Raw genomic sequence first — 22220 nt, 5'->3', positions numbered from 1 at the left:
ATCTGTGTAGCACTAGTGAATTTGCCTGTCAGGATATTGGTCCCTCTCTGGTTCAAGTGAAACCCGTCACTCAAGAATTGGTCGCCTCTGTCCCATAAGAGATCCCAATAATTCAAAAACCTGAATCCTTGCCCCCTGCATCAGCTCCTCAGCCACAAATTAATCTGACCTATCTTCCAATTTCTGAACTCATTAGCATGTGGCACCAGTAGTACTCCAAAGGTCACTGTTCTTGATGCCTTGCTTCTCAATCTCTGGGAAAATGGATCATGATAGAATGGTGGGACAGACTTGATGAGCTGATTAGTCTACTTATGCTCCTATGTCTTAAAGTCTACTTAAGACATTTTGGAGGATCTCATCTTTTATCTATGCTATTTGTACCAACAAATACAGTGACTGGTTGTTCATCTTTCCCCTTGAGAATGTTCTCCAACTGCTCAGTGATACCCTTGACCCTGGCATCTGGGAAGCAACACACGATCCTAGCTTCACTTCCATGGCCACAGAATCTCCTGTCCATACACCTACAGCCGGAGAATCTCCTGTCTGTTCTCCTCACTATCAAGTCTTCCGACACTATTGTCCTACATGCCTGCACCCTTACCTTTTGACCCTCAGAACGAGCACAGAGCCATTGACCTGACTGATGCTGCTCGCCCCGGAGAGCTTATTTTCCAGAAACAGTATCTAAAGAAGTAAACCTGTTAGCAAGGAGAATAGCTATAGGAGACAGGAGAACTCTGTACTGTTTGATTACTCCCCTTGTCTGTCCTGGTGACTTGCATGGAGAATGATGCGATCCGATGCATGACTGATGAGTAAACTGCAACAGATGTACACAAGATCAGAGCTTTGTGGTCAAACTTATGAAGAGGTGTGATTTGATCTGCGAATGGTGATAATTGCATTTCACTCTTGGGAACAAAATAATCAGTTTTTGGATGTGTAACAGTGAGAAAAGTCACACACACACACACACACACACACACACACACACACACACACACACACACACACACACACACACATACACACACACACACACACACACACACACGCTCAGAAGGATTGAGCGCACATTTCTTAAAAACAAGATTTCAATGTAGTAGGAGTTTAAATTTTTGCATTCACTCAAAATAGTAACCTGATTTGGAATCTGAAATTGGAATATACCCTATCTGTCGGTCGAATACACAAATATCGATGATTCTCCCAGTTAAATCATATCAACAATGCAACAGCTCCTATAATGCAACAGGAATTTCTCAATCATTTTCACTGCAAAGCATACATATACTTTTATTTATTCAAAATTAATGATGGTAATATAATTATTATATTAATCCTCAAAATATGGCTTTTTTATAAACAAATAAAGATTTTAGATCAAGTTTTGTTCAATCAAAATCTGCAGGAATCTTTAAGGAATTGTGTAGTTTCCAACCTAAAAGTCTGAATGATACCATTTAAACTCTTCTTTACTAGCTATGGTTTAATGTGTTCAGATTTGTTTCCAATGGTGCTGAACGTGACAAGTATTTTTTCTGGACATCATAAATACTTCGGTGTGCTTCTGACACCAATGATCTGAAGCCTCCCCTACTGCACTGAAGTTGATCCTCCCACTATCTACTCTTGCAGCATTTCTGCTTATGGCCTGGAGTTTGCATTTAGTTTTTGACTGTGGATTCATGCAAAGCCAAAACTAGGCTGATATCGCAAGTCATTTTGCATAGGTTGGCTTCTTTTCTCATCGCTTTGGTGTGGATTCAAATCTAGATTCCACTGAGGCACACAGTCTGAAAAAAAATTACAGATCTTGAGCTGAATTGGACCATGCCAATCAAGTACACCCCCTCTGTTCATTTTTCCAGGATGCTGGTGCTCTGTTCAATGTGTGTATTACAAGACATAGTGTAATGCAGCTCAGATGGCAAAGTCCTCCTCAGCGACAAGATCTCCATCCTCAACCGATGGTCAGAACACTTCCAATCTCTTTTCAGTGCCAACCGCTCAGTCCAAGATTCCGCCCTGCTCCAGCTCCCTCAACAGCCCCTAAGGCTAGAGCTGGATGAGGTTCCCACCCTGGATGAGACATATAAGGCAATCGAACAACTGAAAAGTGGCAAAGCAGCAGGTATGGATGGAATCCCCCCAGAAGTCTGGAAGGCTGGCGGCAAAACTCTGCATGCCAAACTGCATGAGTTTTTCAAGCTTTGTTGGGACCAAGGTAAACTGCCTCAGGATCTTCGTGATGCCACCATCATCACCCTGTACAAAAACAAAGGTGAGAAATCAGACTGCTCAAACTACAGGGGAATCACGTTGCTCTCCATTGCAGGCAAAATCTTCGCTAGGATTCTACTAAATAGAATAATACCTAGTGTCGCCGAGAATATTCTCCCAGAATCACAGTGCGGCTTTCGCGCAAACAGAGGAACCACTGACATGGTCTTTGCCCTCAGACAGCTCCAAGAAAAGTGCAGAGAACAAAACAAAGGACTCTACATCACCTTTGTTGACCTCACCAAAGCCTTCGACACCGTGAGCAGGAAAGGGCTTTGGCAAATACTAGAGCGCATCGGATGTCCCCCAAAGTTCCTCAACATGATTATCCAACTGCACGAAAACCAACAAGGTCAGGTCAGATACAGTAATGAGCTCTCTGAACCCTTCTCCATTAACAATGGCGTGAAGCAAGGCTGTGTTCTGGCACCAACCCTCTTTTCAATCTTCTTCAGCATGATGCTGAACCAAGCCATGAAAGACCCCAACAATGAAGACGCTGTTTACATCCGGTACCGCACGGATGGCAGTCTCTTCAATCTGAGGCGCCTGCAAGCTCACACCAAGACACAAGAGAAACTTGTCCGTGAACTACTCTTTGCAGACGATGCCGCTTTAGTTGCCCATTCAGAGCCAGCTCTTCAGCGCTTGACGTCCTGCTTTGCGGAAACTGCCAAAATGTTTGGCCTGGAAGTCAGCCTGAAGAAAACTGAGGTCCTCCATCAGCCAGCTCCCCACCATGACTACCAGCTCCCCCACATCTCCATCGGGCACACAAAACTCAAAACGGTCAACCAGTTTACCTATCTCGGCTGCACCATTTCATCAGATGCAAGGATCGACAATGAGATAGACAACAGACTCGCCAAGGCAAATAGCGCCTTTGGAAGACTACACAAAAGAGTCTGGAAAAACAACCAACTGAAAAACCTCACAAAGATAAGCGTATACAGAGCCGTTGTCATACCCACACTCCTGTTCGGCTCCGAATCATGGGTCCTCTACCGGCATCACCTACGGCTCCTAGAACGCTTCCACCAGCGTTGTCTCCGCTCCATCCTCAACATTCATTGGAGCGACTTCATCACCAACATCGAAGTACTCGAGATGGCAGAGGCCGACAGCATCGAATCCACGCTGCTGAAGATCCAACTGCGCTGGGTGGGTCACGTCTCCAGAATGGAGGACCATCGCCTTCCCAAGATCGTGTTCTATGGCGAGCTCTCCACTGGCCACCGAGACAGAGGTGCACCAAAGAAGAGGTACAAGGACTGCCTAAAGAAAGCTCTTGGTGCCTGCCCCATTGACCACCGCCAGTGGGCTGATCTCGCCTCCAACCGTGCATCTTGGCGCCTCACAGTTCGGCGGGCAGCAACCTCCTTTGAAGAAGACCGCAGAGCCCACCTCACTGACAAAAGGCAAAGGAGGAAAAACCCAACACCCAACCCCAACCAACCAATTTTCCCCTGCAACCGCTGCAATCGTGTCTGCCTGTCCCGCATCGGACTTGTCAGCCACAAACGAGCCTGCAGCTGACGTGGACTTTTTACCCCCTCCATAAATCTTCGTCCGCGAAGCCAAGCCAAAGAATACAGTGTACTTACAAGAAACATTTTGCTGCTCAGGAACATTTTTTTTAAATTGAAGAAACCAAGAGAATAATTTTCAAAGACACTGCTGGAGTAAACATTTATGTTGCATTTTCTTCTTAAGACAGAGCAGCTTGTTGTTTGGCAAAAGAAACTTGCATATTAATAAGACTATTCATCTTTTGACTCTTGCCTCTCAGTAAGTTGTAAATTTGAGTCCAATCCAGAAACCCAAACACAACAATCTGTGAATACTACAATGCAGAACTGAGGGAGAGACTGCACTGGTGGAGATGCCATTCCTTTGGATGGCACATTAAACTAACGTCTCATCCGACCTTGTAGTTGGAGATGGAATATTCTATGACAGCATCTGAAAGATGACTGGAATTCTAGAAATATCTGGTGCTAATGTCATTGCTAATACAATTGATCAGATATTTATCTCATTCCTACATGTAGCTCCATGATATGAACAAATTAGGTGCCAGGTTTCTTACCTTAGAGCAATAACTGCAATATTGTTGATTTGGAAGCACTTTGAGGTATCCTGATCATAAAAGGGCAAGTTGTTTATTTCCTTAATAGTGCCCAACAAGAACTTCACATAGATGAGAGCGATGCTTTATTTCTTTTAAAAAGGAGTTGAAAGCAAATGAGTGGTTGGCTAACAACCACGTTATTTTAGGAAATAATTACTGAACAATTGAAGGCCAAAGAATTTGTGGTCTCCGTAGTGAGGTACAAAGTGTTATGGCTGAGGAAACAAACTGATTTCTTTATCTTATTGTTGCTGATCCAGTTCTTTCCTTTAATAGAGTTACTAGCCTTTTAGCACCTAGGCTCTCTGTGGGGCAGGTTTTCCTGAAACACTTACAAATTCCAAACTGAACTTGCCCAATCTCCAAAATGCTACGCTGTGGAATCAATAACACATAATTTTACGGAGCAATAAAATAGCGATTAGCCAACTGAAACCTTTACACCAATGCTCAAAACACTGTCTTCAACAATTCCTCCTCTCTGCCTTGTAATCCCTGAAGAGCAATTTGATCACCAGTAGCACAAAGGATGATGATATAATAATCCATTATTTTGCTATGTGCTGTGCTCTTTCATCCAGTTCAAAACACTCGACCCAGTGCAGGTGTCTCATGGGATTGCTGGCTAATGACCTGAACCATATGGGCTACCTGGAGTGACATAGTCAAAGCAAGATGCTGAGATAAAATGCATAGATTCTGAACAATTACGACAATTGATTTATGCGCTCAGTGAAGTGCCCCTCTCCAGGAGTTTTATTTATGTCTGGTTTGGAAACTTCTGTCTCTTTTCTTAAACAAACAAAAGCACTCAATCTCAGGAGATATTCAGGACTTATTGTTATGTTGCATTAAAAAATATGAATAGTAAAATAAATGGTCTTCAAAGGCTCAAAGATGTGACTATTCGATGACTACTTCAAGCACGAAGCCAACAATTGCAGAGCTGAAGTTCAGAGGGAAATAAGTGTTTGTTTCCTTCTAACATTTCCTTTGTGCCACTAGCAAGCATACCCAAGAAAAAGTTATTTGCTTTGCATACCCTTCCACTAAGAAAGGCATTGTCTTGGATGCTTATCAGAAACACAGAGTTCATTCCAGTCATGTCAACAGGTGGATATTCTGCTCATGCCAGCATTTTTACTGGGATATTGGCAGGTGCTCCTGGAAAAGTCCTGGTTTCTAATGCAAGTGTTGACATAAACTGATGTGTCATCTTCAATTCTGCCCTTGTAATGCACTTGTGGAGGGGCAGTGCAAATATCCATGTTACAGAGGGTTAAATTTGGCCCAACGTGCAGGGTTCCACATCCCATGTGAATGCGAGAAACTGACTACTGGAAAAATGAGTATCTTTTAAAATTTACTTAAGTTGAAGTCAATGCTTTTGCTATGTTCTAGTATTTTAAATGTTAAAAACAAAATGTTCTTATCAATTTTTAAAAATTTTATTAAGGCCCCAAGTAGAATTGTTTGCCAACCACAGCAAGAATCAGATCTAGGTGACATTCAGGGACTTGGTGGTAGATCTGAATGTACATGCTGGTCACTCATTTTATCAGTGGTCAGCGGTCACAAAGTGGTCACTCACTTTATCAGGAAAGGTGTGGATGAATGTGTTCCTACAAGGCAGATCTGAATGTACATGCTAGAGTGGTCACTCATTTTATCAGGAAAGGTGTGGATGAATGTGTTCCTACAAAGGTCATCAGAAACCATGGATGGACCGAGAGATCTGCAAACCACTGAAGACCGGATTTATTTTATTGATTTAAATTAGAGAAAAAAGCACGGTAACAGGCTTTTCCAGCCCTTAAGCCTGCACCACCCAGATAGACATATGTGACCACAATTGTGAAGAAAGCTCTCCAATGCCTCTATTTCTGAGGAGGATTGGCATGTCATCGGATACTCTATCAAACTTCTGTGGAAAGTAGACTGACAAGTTGCTTTGCAGCTTGGTTTGGTAAGACAGGTGCCCAGAAATCCAGAAGGGTGTAGAAGGTAGACAGAAAACATAGCTAAGTCCATCACAGGCTCTGGCCTCTGATCCATTGCAGATATCTATGTGAGGTGCTGCCTCAAGAATGCAGCCAACGTTATAAGAACCCTCATCTGGTCACAACCTCTTCTCCCTGCTACCTTCATGCAGCAGGTTCAGAAGCCTGAAAGCCACCACTCAAGTTTCAAGGTCATTTCTTTCCAACAGCTATCAGACCCTTGAACCTTCCCTTGGTACACTGATCATGGACTGTCTGAACTATTGCAAATCACCTTTTTTTTGCTCTTGGACCACTGTCAATTTTTATTATCTATCTTAAGGATTTATTTTCTCTTTTAATTTAATTCAATTTGTTTACTATAACAGTTTTTCTTTATAAGTACCTGTGTCACTATAGCATATGTACATTGTACAATGTGTATGACAATAAACGCACTGTCATTATCATGAAAAAATGTAAGCTGAGTGCAGCCAATTGTCTGTGCTGAGACAGTCCCTATGGTGCACTGGGCCACACTGAAGTGTTGGGAACCCATCTCCGCCTGGTAGAGGGGCATGAGGCCACTGTGGCTCAGGGCCAAGCAGGAAGTCAGCAGCTCCATTAGTGGCTGTCATCAGGTTCCAGCTTCAGTGGTACTTGAGGCATCTGAACAAGAGTTGTACATTATGTGTTCCATTACATGTTTTGGGATAGTCAGGAGGATCAGAAATGTCTAAAGACATAGGGGAGGCAAGGCTGAGTGAGGGGAGAATTGGGATGAGGCACCTCTGTCAACATTGGTGGAGTATGGGTTATTGCTGAAAGATTGGAGGTAGTCAACTTATATCGATATAGAATCCAGCATGTTGTTCTTGGGCCATGAAAAGTGGTTGCTCTCAGAATTAACTTAGACTTAAGCTCCCTCACAACACTCCACAAAGAAGGTTTCTTGGAAGATAACAACATCCCATGTGCAACTGGTAAAATTGCATAGGTGTTGCATGTTGATCTGAAATCAATGGAAGCACAGAGCTGAATATTGGCAAAGAGGAACAGGTGAGTTTGGTTGAGATCCAATCGTAACATTTTAAAATCTGAACCTTGACTACAATTCTGTTTTTTTTTAATGGAGCGGTGACCAATAAAGGCCATGCAAATGGGTGCTGCCAATTCACTCCTGAGGGTCAGCAACTGAACCCAATTCAATTTTAATCTGTAGCACTAACCATGGAATTCTAGGCTTTCCTTTTTTTTCAGTAATGTCATTAGATATTTTGAAACTTAGTTGGTTATCCACTGCTGGAAATTCTATCCAACCAGCCGTGTTTATTGAAGTTCAGTGCCCTAGACTGGCTATGATGACAACCTAATATTAAATTTACTTGCTTTTTTGTTGTGTAAAATGTTTTAATGTCGATAAGATCTAATAATCTTAATTGTTTGGCTCTTTTATTTGTTACTCACCAATGAATTCTAAAGTGAACAATGGCAGCAAAATGGATTAATCCAGTGGGCGTCATTGTTGAAAAAATACTATCAAAACTCAGGCCTGGAGTGACTTAGTGTTAAGAATATTCTTAACGTGGTCTTATATAAGTGTGTAGTGACCGATAAATATCAAGCTTTTCAAATCAGTTGCAGTGAATCAATGTATACTAATTGGTTGCTCACCAGAACCCGGTTTCTGTTGTATTACCACTGTTGTATGAGTGGTTCATCATACTCCCCTTTAATCCTCCTGAGTACCTCAAAACACCTCATGGAATTTATAATGCACAACTCTCAATCAGTTGCCTTAAATACAACCGAAGCCAGCCGTCAAGTGCTGAGGGGCCATGTCTCTCTCCTTAGCATTCTACTGCAACAGTCCAGCACAACATCTTTAGTGCACATCATTTTTTTTTAGGCAGGTGTCCATTTAATATATTTCTAAGTTGAGGGGCTCCTCCACTAGCTTTCTTCAATACATTACATAAAGTTATTATTTTTTCCTTAAAGGTCGTGGGAAAATTGATGTTTTGAAGGGGCATGGTGTCATATGAGTTGTTGATTCTCCTCTACTGACATGGTGTTGGAATTAGAAGCATATCTAAAGTGAATTCTTAAGAAGATTGATTAATATTGGTTGGATTGATATTGTCTCCAGAAAGAGGATGCAATTGGTACAAATGACAAAAAGGCAAATATTTATACACCAACTGTTTTCATGCAAAATGTTCAATTCCATGATAGATTACAGGCAACAAACTATTGAGATCTTTTCAAAGATATCACATGTGTATTAAAATCGTATTTTGCTTAACCATCTAAAGCACCATCATCACCAACCATCATGTCATTCTTTGAAATGGATGGTGTGAACCCTTCACCAAATATTTTATACAAAGTAACTTCCCTGCATTGATGACTATGTATATATCTCTCTCATCTTGGCTTTGCTTCAACTCTCTTTGCTTCTGCTTTTTCTCTTCATTCCCATTTCTCTATGGTTTCTCCTATTTTCCTCCTTTCACTATTTCTTTTCTTTAACACTGGTTGCATAGTTTCCAATTGGTAGTTCTGTTTTTTAGTACAGATTGTTTTTTGACAAACAATTGTTTGGGAAGATCTCCCAGGTGAGTGCATCAACAATCCTCCATTCCACCTTCAATACACACCTGAAATAACCAGACCCTGCACTTTCCATTCTGGGAAAATATAACCAAGTCTGTCCAGAAATTCTGATGTAAGTTGCAGGCTAACTGGAAGTTCTTAGTAGTCAGAAAAGGTAAACCCAAACATACAGAAATAGCAAGAAAGATGGATTGTCACTCATTCATGTACTTGGAAGACTTTCACTGGAAATTCGAAGGTTTGGGTAATGTCCCAACAGAGTTGGCCCAACTCTGGTCCTCATGTTGAACAATGGCACTATAGACTACAGATCAAAAGCTTAGAAGCAGGCCTAGCTCTCTTATACCTGCACCAATGAAGCAATTAAACATACCTGAGTGCTCACAAACACCTATGAAGCCAAATGTCCCAAACATTATGGTGCCCTGAAATGAGGGGACTGTGTATAAAATGCACTGTAATTGCTACATGATCCAAGCAAAATGAATACAAATACCCTTTAATAAAATCTGGAATGTGCAATTTAATCATGTGAATAGTTTGAAATAAGGGCACATTTGATCACACTTGAAAATGACACTGATAATCAAAGCAAGAGCAATGCAAATGTGCAATAATCACATTCCACCCCAGCCTTTTCTCATTCTATACAATGCACTCAGTTCTGGCATCACTGAGATACACTATGCCACATAAGCTCAGTGACAGGCCATTACAATGTCAGATTGTTTCAGAAGAGAAGCTGGTGAATGACACTTCAGCACCAATGCCAGTGGAATCATGCAGGTCTAATGAGGCAATGAATCTGGAACATATCTGGTGAGGACATACTTTATGTTTTCAGGTGGACCCTGCCATTACTTCCAGCTCTGCTTCCCTGGGCTTGACCAGTGGCACCAGTAACCTGTAGGATAATTTCAATTTTTAAAACATTTTAAAATTGTGACATACAGTGCCCTCCATGTTTTTGACAAAAGACACATTTCTTCCTTCATTTGCCCGTGCTCCATAGTATTACAATTGTAATCAAACTATTCACATGATTAAATTGCACATTCCAGATTTTATTAAAAGGTATTTGTATTTATTTTGCTTGGACCATGTAGCAATTACAGTGCATTTTATACAGAGTCCCCTCATTTCAGGGCACCATAATGTTTGGGACATTTGGCTTTATAGGTGTTTGTGAGGACTCAGGTATGTTTAATTGCTTCATTGGTACAGGTATAAGAGAGCTAGGCCTGCTTCTAAGCTTTTGATCTATAGTCTATAGTGCCATTGTTCAACATGAGGACCAGAGTTGGGCCAATGAAAGTTAAAGAAGCTATTATGAGGCTGAAAAACAAGAATAAAACAGTAAGAGACATTACCCAAACATTTGAATTTCCAAAATCAACTGTTTGGAACATCATTAAGAAGAAATACTGTACTGGTGAGCTCAGTAATAGCAAAGGGAATGGTAGGCCAAGGAAGACCTCCACTGTTGATGAGAGAAGAATTCTCATCATAATGAAGAAAAATCCCCAAATCCAACAGATCAGAGACACTCTTCAGGAGGCAGATGTGGATGTCTTAATAACTATTGGCTGCAGAAGACTTAAAGAATAGAAATACAGAGATTACAGGGCAAGATGCAAATCACTAGTTAGCCACAGAAACAGGATGGCCAGATTACAGTTAGCCAAGTAGTATTTAAAAGAGCCTGCAGAATTCTGGAAAAGGGTCTTGAGGACAGATGAGACCAAGATTAACCTGTATCAGAGTGATGGCAAGAGCAAAATGTGGAGGCATAAAGGAACTTCCCAAAGCATACAACCTCATCTGTGAAACATGGTGGAGGGGTGTTATGGCTGCCACAGGTACTGGCGCACTTATCTTCATTGATGATGTAACTGTTGAAGGCAGCTGCAAAATTAATTCTGATGCATATAGAAACATCTTATCTGCTCAAGTTCAAGCAAATGCCTCCAAACTCAACGGACGGCTCTTTATGCTACAGTAAGATAATGAACAAATCAGCTTTTCAAAGCTAAAAACTGGAAAATTCTTGAATGTCCAAGAAAACCTCAGGGGACATCCACCTGAAACAAGCAGGAGCTGAAGATGGCTGCAGAAGAGGCCTGGCAGAGCATCACCAGCGAAGATAATCACCACCTGGTGATCTCAATGAATCACAGCCTTCAAGCAGTCCTTGCATGCAAGGGACATGCAACAAAGAACTAAACATTACTACTTTAATATAGATACTATTGCGATATGCCCTGAAATTAAGGGACTATGTTTAAAAAGTGTTGTAATTTCTACATGGTCAAACCAAAATGTAGACAAATATCCTTTAATAAAATCTGGAATGTGCATTTTACTAACATGTGAATTGTTTGATTACTAATTTAAAACTGTGGAGCACAGGGGCAAATAAAGGAAAAATTGTGTCTTTGTTCCAAATATTATGGAGGGGACTGTACATAAAACACAGAAACAGGGCCTTGCGGCCCACGAGTCCGTGCTGTCCAGTTACACCCATGCAGACAAAGGGAGATTGTACAAACTCATTACAGACAATACTAGATTTGGATTGCTGGCACTGTAACAGTCTTGCGCTGACCATCACACTAACCATGCTGCCATAATAAAAGGAGAATATAGACCACTGTGCCTAAAGTAAAATGACTCAGCAAAAAATGGAAAAATGACACATTTGGTTTAAACAACTGGCAGGGAGCAAGTGAAATGGTCCACACTCACTAAAGTAGGATATGTTGGGATATTGTGCCATTTGCATGTTCAACAGCAGACTCCCCAAATGGCCTCTCTCATCATTTCTCTACCAGGGGAAGAGATTACCAAACAGAGGAGAAGTTTCAAGGATGTGTTTAGATCCTCCTTAAAACAAAAATACTTACTGGCTCCTGAGAGCCTCTCCAACACAATCAGTCCAACTGGAGATGGATAATTCAGAATGGCATTGAGAAGTTCAAGTCCATGCAAATGGTGGAATGAACCACCACCTTAGAAACAATTCACCCACCTGCCCTGTGACACACCTCCTGCCCTGTGGCCCCCTCACCATCTTGGAATGAGGTGGAAGTAAATTGTCTTCAATCCCTTTCAATAAGAATGATTTTGAGTCTCATCCGTTGTCTTGCTTTAGCTCATCTGCTGCTGACTTGCCTCTAACTTTGACTCTTTGGAAACACTCATGTCTGGTCTCCTGCTTTCTGTAAAAAATGTTATCCAATAATCTACAACCTGCTTTCTCATTGGCAATCATTTCCATTCACCATCACATTAGGCTTGATGACCTTCAGTGTCTCCAATTGAATGCAACTTTCTTGACTTTATTTACAAATCCCTCCATCATCTCAATCTCTGTATTTCCTTAATTTCATTCAACCCTACAACATTCCAGCTTTTCACATTCTAGGTTCTTGACCCAGGTTCACTTCCCCACAATTGGTGGTCCCACCCGTAAGCTCTGGAGCTCCCATCTCTTCACATCTCCATTTCTCATTGACTCTGATTATTCTTTTTCCTTTGAAGACCCTTCTTTAAATTTTGTTCTTTGGACAAGCTTTTGGTCACCTGCCTTAATATTTCCTCAGGCAGGATGGTATCAAATTTAGTTTCGTAACACTTTTTAGAAGTGCCTGAGAATTTATTTTGCAATGTTAAAGCCACTGTACAAATCCCATTGTTGATACAGTTACCATTTTTGTCAGACTAAAGATACCCTTAAATTAGTGCACTGCAATAGCTGTACACTATAGCTATTGTGTACAGCTGTACACAAAAGCTGCCGTGATTCCTTCTTTGTACCCCTATCAAACTGTGCACTCCATTTCCATCCTCTAAGCATGTGAATGACATCCAAATATAACCCCAGTTTTCATGCATGGCCGCAGTAAGAGCTGGTGGTTTATATGCTGCCAGTCACAATCTTGCATTCGACAGTGGCCACAATAAGAGATAAGAGGATGGTTAGTTTGGAGTACTTCACCATCATCTGTGGATGCACATCAGGAAATTGCCAAGAACTCCTCCATGCCATGAGATATGGAGTGAAAAATATGGATAGCAACTTGAAACAATTGCTACTGCAACTGCAATATGGAAGTATAGACATCTATCGGAGAAGGAGAGATCACTGATGACTTCCCTCTCAAACCACAATCATTACACAACTGGAAAGAGAGAGTAAATATGAAAAGACAAAATATGAAAAAGACAAAATGAGAAAGGGAAATTTGGTTCAACATTTTCACCAGTTTCAATGGATTCAGTATTGTTATTGATTCTCTTCTCTAGATGAGCCGGTGAAGAATATATAGAAACATTTATTTTAACAATAACTATTCCTCAAGCCAAGAAATAGCTGGCTCTAACTTGCCTTAACCGTGACCCCACCCATGCAAAGGATTCATTTCAGTATCACTTTGCAGATTGTATTCAAGATGGTGACTGCTGCTGTCAACACCAGACAATGCATTCTTTAACAACAAACCCTGCAGCAAGCCAGTGAAAATAAAGTAATTTGACTGGAAAGCGCACACCTGAATATTTAGTCAAGTAATTTTGGTACTTGATTCATTGATACTGATTCATTGATACTGAAGAATCAGGTCTAAGTTGCAATAGTGTACCATTTGAATATGGTGATATTGACATATCTCATGGCATGGAGAAGTTCTTGGCAATTTCCTGTTGAGCATCCACAGATGTGATGGGCATGGGCAAATCACAATTTTATACACATTTCTGCTCTGCATCATGAAGAGAGCCTCTACTTCCTCAGGAATTTGCGGAGGAACTAGTGGAGTTGTTCAAGTGAACCGGTACGGACTTGAAGGGCCGACATGGCCTGTTTCCGTGCTGTAAACGGTTATATGGTTATATGATGAAGTACTCCAAACTAACCATCCTCTTATCTCTTATTGTGGCCACTGTCAAGTGCAAGATTGTGACTGGCAGCATACAAACTACCAGCTCTTACTGCGGCCATGCATGAAAACTGGGGTTATATTTGGATGTCATTCACATGCTTAGAGGATGAAAATGGAGTGCACAGTTTGATAGGGGTACAAAGAAGGAATCATGGCAGCTTTTTGGAAAATGGGCACAGACATGCTTAGTCCTATGGTGTGTAATCACTTATCAGCATGTACACGCACAGAGCCCAGCCTATTTCAGAAACCTTTCTGTAGTTGCAGAGAATGTGGTAGTGGAAGAGGCAAATCTACAGACACCCCACGTCTCTGAAGGGACCCTCTTTTGCTTCTCTTTCTCTTATTGCTGGGATTCCAGGTTAGGCTAGTGGTGCCTCTTTGTGTACCTATATGCAAGAAAAAGTTGACAATTTTTATGTATTTATTGCATGACAACAAAGGAACCTTGAATCTAGATTATACATGTTCATGGGGAAATAAATGTAGCCTTTTCATGTAAAGTAGTTCTTGACTGAGAGATGTGACCCTGCGATATCCTAGAGAGATATAGAAGCAAAGAGGTTCCGGGCTCTGATTACTTTCACCACTGAAGTATATGCATTACACCTGGGAGAGCAGGTCTTGGTTTAGGGCATTTTAAGAAGCTTCCTGAGGCGACATACTCTGCAGGTATAAAAAAAAATCCAGGAATGCTGGGAGACTCCAATGGGCAAGTTATGTTCTGCTTAAATAGTGGCTCCCCTGTCCCTCCTCTGCTCCTTCATCTTCTGTCATCCACCACACACAAACTTTTTGTTACAGGGCATTTTGTTCTCGGCTGCTACTTTTAACGGTGCAGGAGTTAGTGCTGTCGCCTCACAGATCCAGACCTTCAATGGCTGTCCATGTGGAGCTGTGTGAACCTGTACTTCTTAAAGATGTGCTGGGAGGCTATTAGCTACTGTAAATTACACCTCGTGTGGCTGGATGGCAGGAGAATTGGGGGGCAGTTGATGGGCATGTAAGAGAGAATAGGTTACAGAGAAAAAGTTGGGGAAATGGACCAAAACAATTGCTCTGAGAATCAGTATCGGCTTGATAATTGAAGGCATTATTCAAAGACATAAGAAAGTGTGGGAAAAATATGAGAAATGGCACCCATTAAACACTCTGCTTATTTAGACATTAAAATGTGATGACTGGAATAAATTGACCTGTTCAAATCAAAATAAAATGCCACAGCTAAGACCCAAATGGTTGAAGGTGAAAGCCTTGGTAAACACTGCTGCCAAATGCCTTTAGAAACCAATCTACTAATGGTTTCACTGTTGGTTCAGATCTCTGTTCTGATGTGTTAAAATTGAATAAGTATATTAATGATGTCAAAAGACTCTGGTTTACATATATTTACTCCCTCCAGTCCCCAAAACAGAATGATCTGATGATGGTTCAATATCAAATTGGAATGAAGCAGCAAGTTCCCCAATCCAATTTTAGTTTTAGTTCTATCTTGTTCCCACTGAGACAGGGGAGTTACATTTTTCTCTTGTGTTCTGCATGGGAAAGATTGGTGGCAGAGAGGAAGATAAATAATATTTACTTACAGAACACCCCAGAACAGACAACACCCCCCCCCCCACACACACACACACACACACACACACACACACATGCACACACAGCATTATGGAATACGCCTAAAGGTGGTTGATAAATCAAAATAATAAGTAGACTATTTTTAAATATTAGGAAATTAGTTCCAGAGATTTATGGGTACTTGCAGGTACCCACTAAATCAAAGGGGAAATTATTTGGTCACAATTAGTCCAGAATTTACTTTGACAATTCCATAAACATAACTTTGATCTTGGCATCTGGCTGCACACCCTTGTTTGATTTGACTGATGCATATACATCTCCTGTAACAGTAGCAGTTTTACAGATAGCTGGCTGCAGCCAAGTACAGAAAGAATAGCAGACATTAAGGACACACAGTGGCGCACACATTCAGTGGAATACACATTCAGTGGAATATGTGCCTTCACTCATTTATCTTGCAAAAGCAGTGGTGTCAATACCTGATATCACTAGCACAAAAAAAAGGAGCGCTAGAAGTGGAAGAACGCTAGAGCTATAAATATAAGGAAATTCAGAGTGAATTTTCCAGCAAAAAATGAACAAAGCAAATGGCTGCATAAATTATTCCTTCTCCTCTCTAAATTATGATCTGGATAACCCAAGTACACACTCATTACTGACAGTGGCCAACATTTCACATAATTAGCATACATTTTCAGTTGAATTCTTCTGTTTAGCCATGAGAGAAATAAAGGGAAAGAAACATCTTCCACTTTTATAACCTCCCTTGACCCAAGGGCATTCCAAAGCAAGTTATACCCATTCAAGTACTTATAGGTCCAATATTATAATAGTGGAACAAAAAAGCAGAGGGTATTGGAAATATTCAGCACACTAAGTAGTACTTGGGGTGAGAAATAAAAGTTGATATTTCTGGCCAATGCTTTAGCCAGAATATCATGTTAACTGTGTAAATGAGTTTGACTAAGATGTGAATGTGAATGCCAGTCTGAGCTCCTTTGGCAAATAATTCCCTCAGATTTCTCAGCAGGAAGTACAGTACCTCGGAAGTTGTTACAATTGTTGCTCGCTCTCTTGTTCTAACGAAGTCTTGCCTTCCCAAATCCTGGGCTGCAGTCTCCAGCAGAGTCTGAGAAGTTCAAAGAAATACTACAGGTGAGCTTGGGCAGAATGGCATCACTCAGAGCTTTGCCTCAAGGAAATAAGTGGCTCATGTGCTTTGTTGTCTCAATCTTCTCTGCCAGGCAGATTCTCTATCTTTTCTACAGCCCTACCAGGCCAGAGATATTTTTTTCTGGAAAGTTATTCAGGTAGTATCCCACCTAGCTCTCCTTCTGTTTATTACAATTGAAGTTGTACATTTTTTGATGGATGTTGACTTTTCAATCATACCATACATGCAATAAATAGAATACTACTGCACAGTTCAAGCCTTTCACCCCATGATGTTGTGCTGACTTACATATACCTTAAAAAAGCTAAACTTTCTCTACGTTATAACCCTCTATTTTTTTTCATGCATGTGCTGAAGAGTCTTTTAAATGTCCCTATTATTCCAGTCTCCACCACCATGCTAGCAATGCATTCCAGGCACCCACTACTCTCGGTGTAAAACGCTGACCACTGCTGTCTCTCCTAAACTTTCCTCTCCTCACTTTGTACAGATGTTCTCTGCTGATTGCTACTCTTGCCCTGGAAAACAGGTGCTGGCCAGGCCTCTCATATAAAGACCTCTATTAAGTCATCTCTTATCCTTTTTCGCTCCAAGGAGAAAAGCCTCAGATCTGTTAAACTTGCCTCATAAGAACTGGTCTCCAATCCAGGCAACATCCTGATAAATCTCCTCTACACCCTCTCCATAGCTTCCACATTCTTTTTGTAATGAGGTGACCAGAATTGAACACAATATTCCAGAATGTTATATAGCTGCAACATTACCTCATGATGCTTGAACTTAATAAGCCTTCTTGACTATTTTTACATACTTGGGGAATTAAGGGGTATGGGGAAGTGGAGAAGAGCCCATCTTCAGATCAGCCATGATCTAATTGAATGGTGGAGCAGGCTCAACGGGCCAGATGGCCGACTCCTGCTCCTATTTCATATGTTCTTACCCTATCAACCTATATAGCAACTTTGAGAGATCTATAGATCTTCCCTCTGCTCTTCCACACTGTTAAGAATCCTGCCATTAACCATGTACTCTACCTTTAAGTTTGACATTCCAAAATGCAGCAGCTCTCGCTTATTTGGGTTGTTTCTGTGTTGAGGGATACATATTCTGACAGAAATGTGCACAGCAATCATTCATATGGTCCTTTGTACAGACAACACTTTTCAGGTTCTAGCATTTCCTAATTTCAAAACATGTCATCTTCAAGAAAGCATGGGAATGATATTCTGAATTACTATCTTATTAATCCAATAAACCAAACTTTGTAGATGCAGGTTTATGTAGCTTTAATTCGTTGATAAAACTGAAAAACATTTTGCAGCTGAACTTTGCATTAAGATTTTCATAATGATGAATAAACAAAGTATATCTTGTATTTAAAAATATAATGATAATTAACTTCAAAGAGATATACAAGAAGAAATACGACAAAATAAGACAAATTCAAAGAAAATTATCTTGAGCTCATGACTCCTCCATAGTTCATCGAAGAATGAGATGCAAGCTCTTTGTCTGCATGGATATTATGTCATAGTCACTATGGTAACACTACAAACAATACTTTTCTTAAAGAAGACAAGCACAGAATTAACTAAGAATCAAAAACACAAGGTTTTAACCTTTACACCTTGTATGGTGCTCTGTGATTAGAAAAGGATTGCTTAATGTAGTATGTGAGTGGGAGGGGAAGGTTGAGAATCACTGCTCTAGACCCAATTGTTACTGAAATATTTTGCTTGAGAAAAATTGCCATTAGCCCATTTCCTTTGGAGTTATGAAACTGTGCACATTACAACTCAATTAGGTACAATTAAAACAGTGGTTTTCAACCTTTTTCTTTCCACCCACATACCACCGTAAGCAATCCCTTACTAATTCCAGACCACCTAGGGCATAGGGTATGTGGTATGTGAGTGGAAAGAAAAAGGTTGAGAACCTCTGGTCTATATCTTTCACAGTTTGCTGTTGTGAGCAGTGCTTCTAGTGGAGTTGGCTTGGTAGAGGACCTTTGTCTCTTCCATGCTTCAATGAACATCAACCTTTGCTTGGAGCTCAATCTCGAAGCTATTCAAGCTATGATTTACTGCAGAGCTCATAGCAGCAATATGGGTTAAGTGGTCTCTTATTTTTATTTTTATTTTCTGTAATTTTCCATCTCAGGCGAGTAACCTGTGCCTCTTCTTCTGCCCCCAACACTTGAATAGAAGTCCCTTAGCATATAAAGATGTTCTGTCAGTGATTTCACTGATAGCAGTATCAACTCCTCAGAAAGAGCTGATTTTTTCATTTCTGTGGAAGATGTCTAATTTATTAATGCCTGCATTTTTATTCGTCCTGAACTTTAGGGGAAATATTTTAACCCACTCTGATGACACTGAGGCGATCAGATCAATTGACTTGAATGAAACACTTTTCTCAGATGCATGGGTTACATTGTGAAAACCAAGAATACGTGCAAGTGTATTTTTTTATATAAAGGACAAGAAAAGAAATATTAGTAGATTGTTGGAGAATTATTTAAGCATATTAAAGAGAGGCACACAGATGAAAAGATATAAAGCAGTTGCTTTTCAAAAATAATCTGTGGATGCTGTATTTCAAAAGGGAATACATTAGTAATTATTGCAGACCAGAGCATAATATCCAAGTAATCTAAAGATTAAATGGGGAGTTAGCATCTTATAAAGTAACTGTGCTTTCATATTGATTGTGCAACTTCAGGTCACTTCATAAAATAAGAAAAATATGCCATTGCTTGCACCTTTCACAGGTTGTTTCTCAGTACTGTGTAGTGAAGGAAGTGTGTGGGTTGCTGCTCCTGGGACGACGCAATGGTAGAAGTTGAACATCTCCAAGAACTCCTGTAGTCCTTTGGTCGTGTTCGGCTTAGGGAAATTCTGGATGGCCTCCACCTTGTCGGGTAGCGGCATGGCCTCGGGGTGATGCGGTGCCCCAGGAAGTCAACTGTTTTTGCAGGCCGAACTGGCACTTGGCCAGGTTCATTGTGAGCCCGAACTGCTGCAGTCTGTCGAGCAGGCAGGTGAGGTGCGGGAGCTGGCGATGAGGATATTGTCTAGATAGACAAAAAGGAAGTAAAGGTTTAGGTGCTGGATAAAAAGCAACCCTGCACGTCCAAGCACGCCCATTAGCCGCTGGAATGTCTGGGCTGCGTTTGTGAGTCTGTAAGGCATGATAATGGCTGTCTTCTGGACGTTGCTGGGGTGTACTGGAATTTGGAGGTACCCCTTTACGAGGTCCACCTCGGAGAATACCCTACAGCCCTGTAGCCTCATGGCAAAATCCTGAATGTGTGGGATTGGGTACCTGTCCAGGATCATCACCTTGTTTAGATGTTGGTAGTCACCGCAGGCACGCCAACCGCCAGAGCTCTTCTGCACCATGTGGAGCGGCGAGGCCCATGGGCCGTTGGAAAGGCAGACAATCCCCAACTCCTCAATAGCGGTGAACCTGCCCTTGGCTTGTTGGAGTTTGTCTGGCGGGAGGCGCCAGGCTCATGCCGGGGGGGGGGGGGGGGGAGGAGGAAAGGGGGGTGGTGGCAGTATCTATGTGGTGCTCCATGCCATGTGGCGGGTTGGAGCCATGGAAGTTCGGTGCCAATAAAGCTAGGTATTTGGCCAGTAGGGAGGAGTACTTGTCTTAGTCCAGGGCATGGATTCCCAGTTTCAGGAAAGAGCGCCACCATCTCGTGCTTCAGCTCGAAGGGGTTTCTGTCACCCAGGTCCTGCATGTTGAGGATTCTGCTGGCCCGCTCATGCTGGCTGAGCTCTAGGGTGTCGAGGAGGAAACATTGAAAATGCTCGTGGGTTTTCTATGAAGGCACTTACTTTGGCAGCTGTGGCGGCGTCCATGACGTTGATGACGTGCTAGAACTTGGTGCTAGAACTTGGTGTCCTCTGAAATTCCTGATGTGGAACTGGGACTCAGCAGCTGTAGCCATTTCCTGGGCTGGCTTTCCCAGAAAGGTGGGAGATATATGCCCACTGCGTTGGTCGCAGGCGCTGCGACTGTGGATTCAGCCAGTTGCTGCATTCTCGTGTGAGCGCTACCGAATAAAGAGACATCCGCCCAGTGCCCACTTCCGGTGACATACCCACCGGCTTCCGAAAATTATGTCATTGCGTCATCTCAGCCTGGTGTGATGCTGCACGGAAGTGGAGGACTCCTTAGCCTGCACGTGGTGCTAGGCGCAGGCTCCTTCTCGGTCGCTCGGCCTGCTACACAAGCATTCTTATTGCTCCTCCTGGGTGGCAGCTCACCAAAACTCTGCAGCAGTCATCGGTATTGGGAGGCTCCAGGGAAAATAAAGAATATGTGTGGATGCAGGAGCGACAATGATTTAGCTATCTTTTTCACATCCCTATTTATAACCTCGTGAGCCTCTTCAAACATTTTATAAAAATATTTCACTGTGCTTTTTTCACTGACATCTGTTCAAGCATCAGAGATATTATGATCGATCTCTGGGTCCCCGAACTAGGAAGGGACCCAGTGTCCCTGCTGTTTAGAATGCTGCACAACATTGTGGTAAACAGGGTCCAGAACAGGCAGGCAATAAATCATTGAATTTAGTTGCACGCGTCATACTCCAGATCCATTCATATGGATTTGTACTCAGGAAAGAAACAAATGCTAGTCAAGTCTGCTTTAAAGAACGGTTTTTTATCACCATGCAAGCTGCTCATCAACTCAGGCCATCCTCAACCCATCTTCAGAGTTAATCATGCAATTCTAACAACTGCATGATCTAGACCAGAAACATAACAAGAAAAATCACTTCGTCTGTTGGAACTAGAAAGCCTGCAGATGCTGGGGTCTAGTGACTACCTTTCAATCCTTTGGATGCTGCATGACCTGCTGAGTTCAAGATTCAAGATTCTTTTGCCGTCATGTAATAAAATAGAAAATGTAATATTACACAAAATTTCCTTTAAAGGCAGACAAAGATTCACCATCAGCAGAAATAGTCCAGTGCTCCTGACAATCAAAGAAAGAAAAGCAAAAGATAGTTCCCCTAGAGTCACTGAGTGTCCATGGATTCACCACCAGCACTTTCGCAATCCCACAACCTTCAGTCTTAACCATTGTTAACCTGAGTTCCAGACCCAAATCTCTGACATGATCAAGAAATCCACAGCTCCCTTGGCACCCTCTTGCATCTTGGTTCCAATACCTGGTACCCTTTCAGCTAGTCTCGAGCCAGTCTTCAGCAGTTTGCAGCCTGCAAGGGTTCCTTGCCTCAAGTCATCAGCAACTGGCCACCTGTGTCTTCTTTTGCTGGTCCACCACCGTGGTCACCATCCTGTCGGGGTCATCTCCTCAGCTTCTCTTCTCAAACGGTGGGGGGGGGGGGGGGGGGGGTGTTCTTCCCATTTCTGGCACCCTGCGCCAGTCCTCTGCTTCCCTGGTCCACAACCCTTTGTGGTCACTGCTGATCATAGGTGCCGCCATCTTGGGCCCAGTTCCTGTGGTTGCAGGATTTTAAAATAAAC

At 41.9% G+C, this 22220-nt stretch overlaps 1 protein-coding gene across 4 annotated transcripts in view; it reads right to left on the bottom strand.

Moving 5' to 3' along the window:
- maml3 (mastermind-like transcriptional coactivator 3) overlaps positions 1-22220 on the bottom strand; it is a 639372-nt gene that overhangs the window by 125418 nt on the left and 491734 nt on the right. For 3 of the 4 annotated variants that reach the window (XM_069925342.1, XM_069925340.1, XM_069925339.1), the window contains exon 3: positions 16579-16665. The exons of the other annotated variant lie outside the window; for it this stretch is intronic. In XM_069925342.1, the coding sequence (XP_069781443.1) occupies positions 16579-16665 (87 nt within the window). The remainder of the gene's footprint in view (positions 1-16578; positions 16666-22220) is intronic. 4 annotated transcript variants of the gene reach the window in all.

Source organism: Narcine bancroftii, chromosome 3 (genome assembly GCF_036971445.1).
Source record: "Narcine bancroftii isolate sNarBan1 chromosome 3, sNarBan1.hap1, whole genome shotgun sequence".
NCBI classification, from domain to species: domain Eukaryota; kingdom Metazoa; phylum Chordata; class Chondrichthyes; order Torpediniformes; family Narcinidae; genus Narcine; species Narcine bancroftii.
The sequence above is the reverse complement of the archived record's forward strand: the minus strand, read 5'-3'. Positions and strand labels throughout refer to the sequence as shown.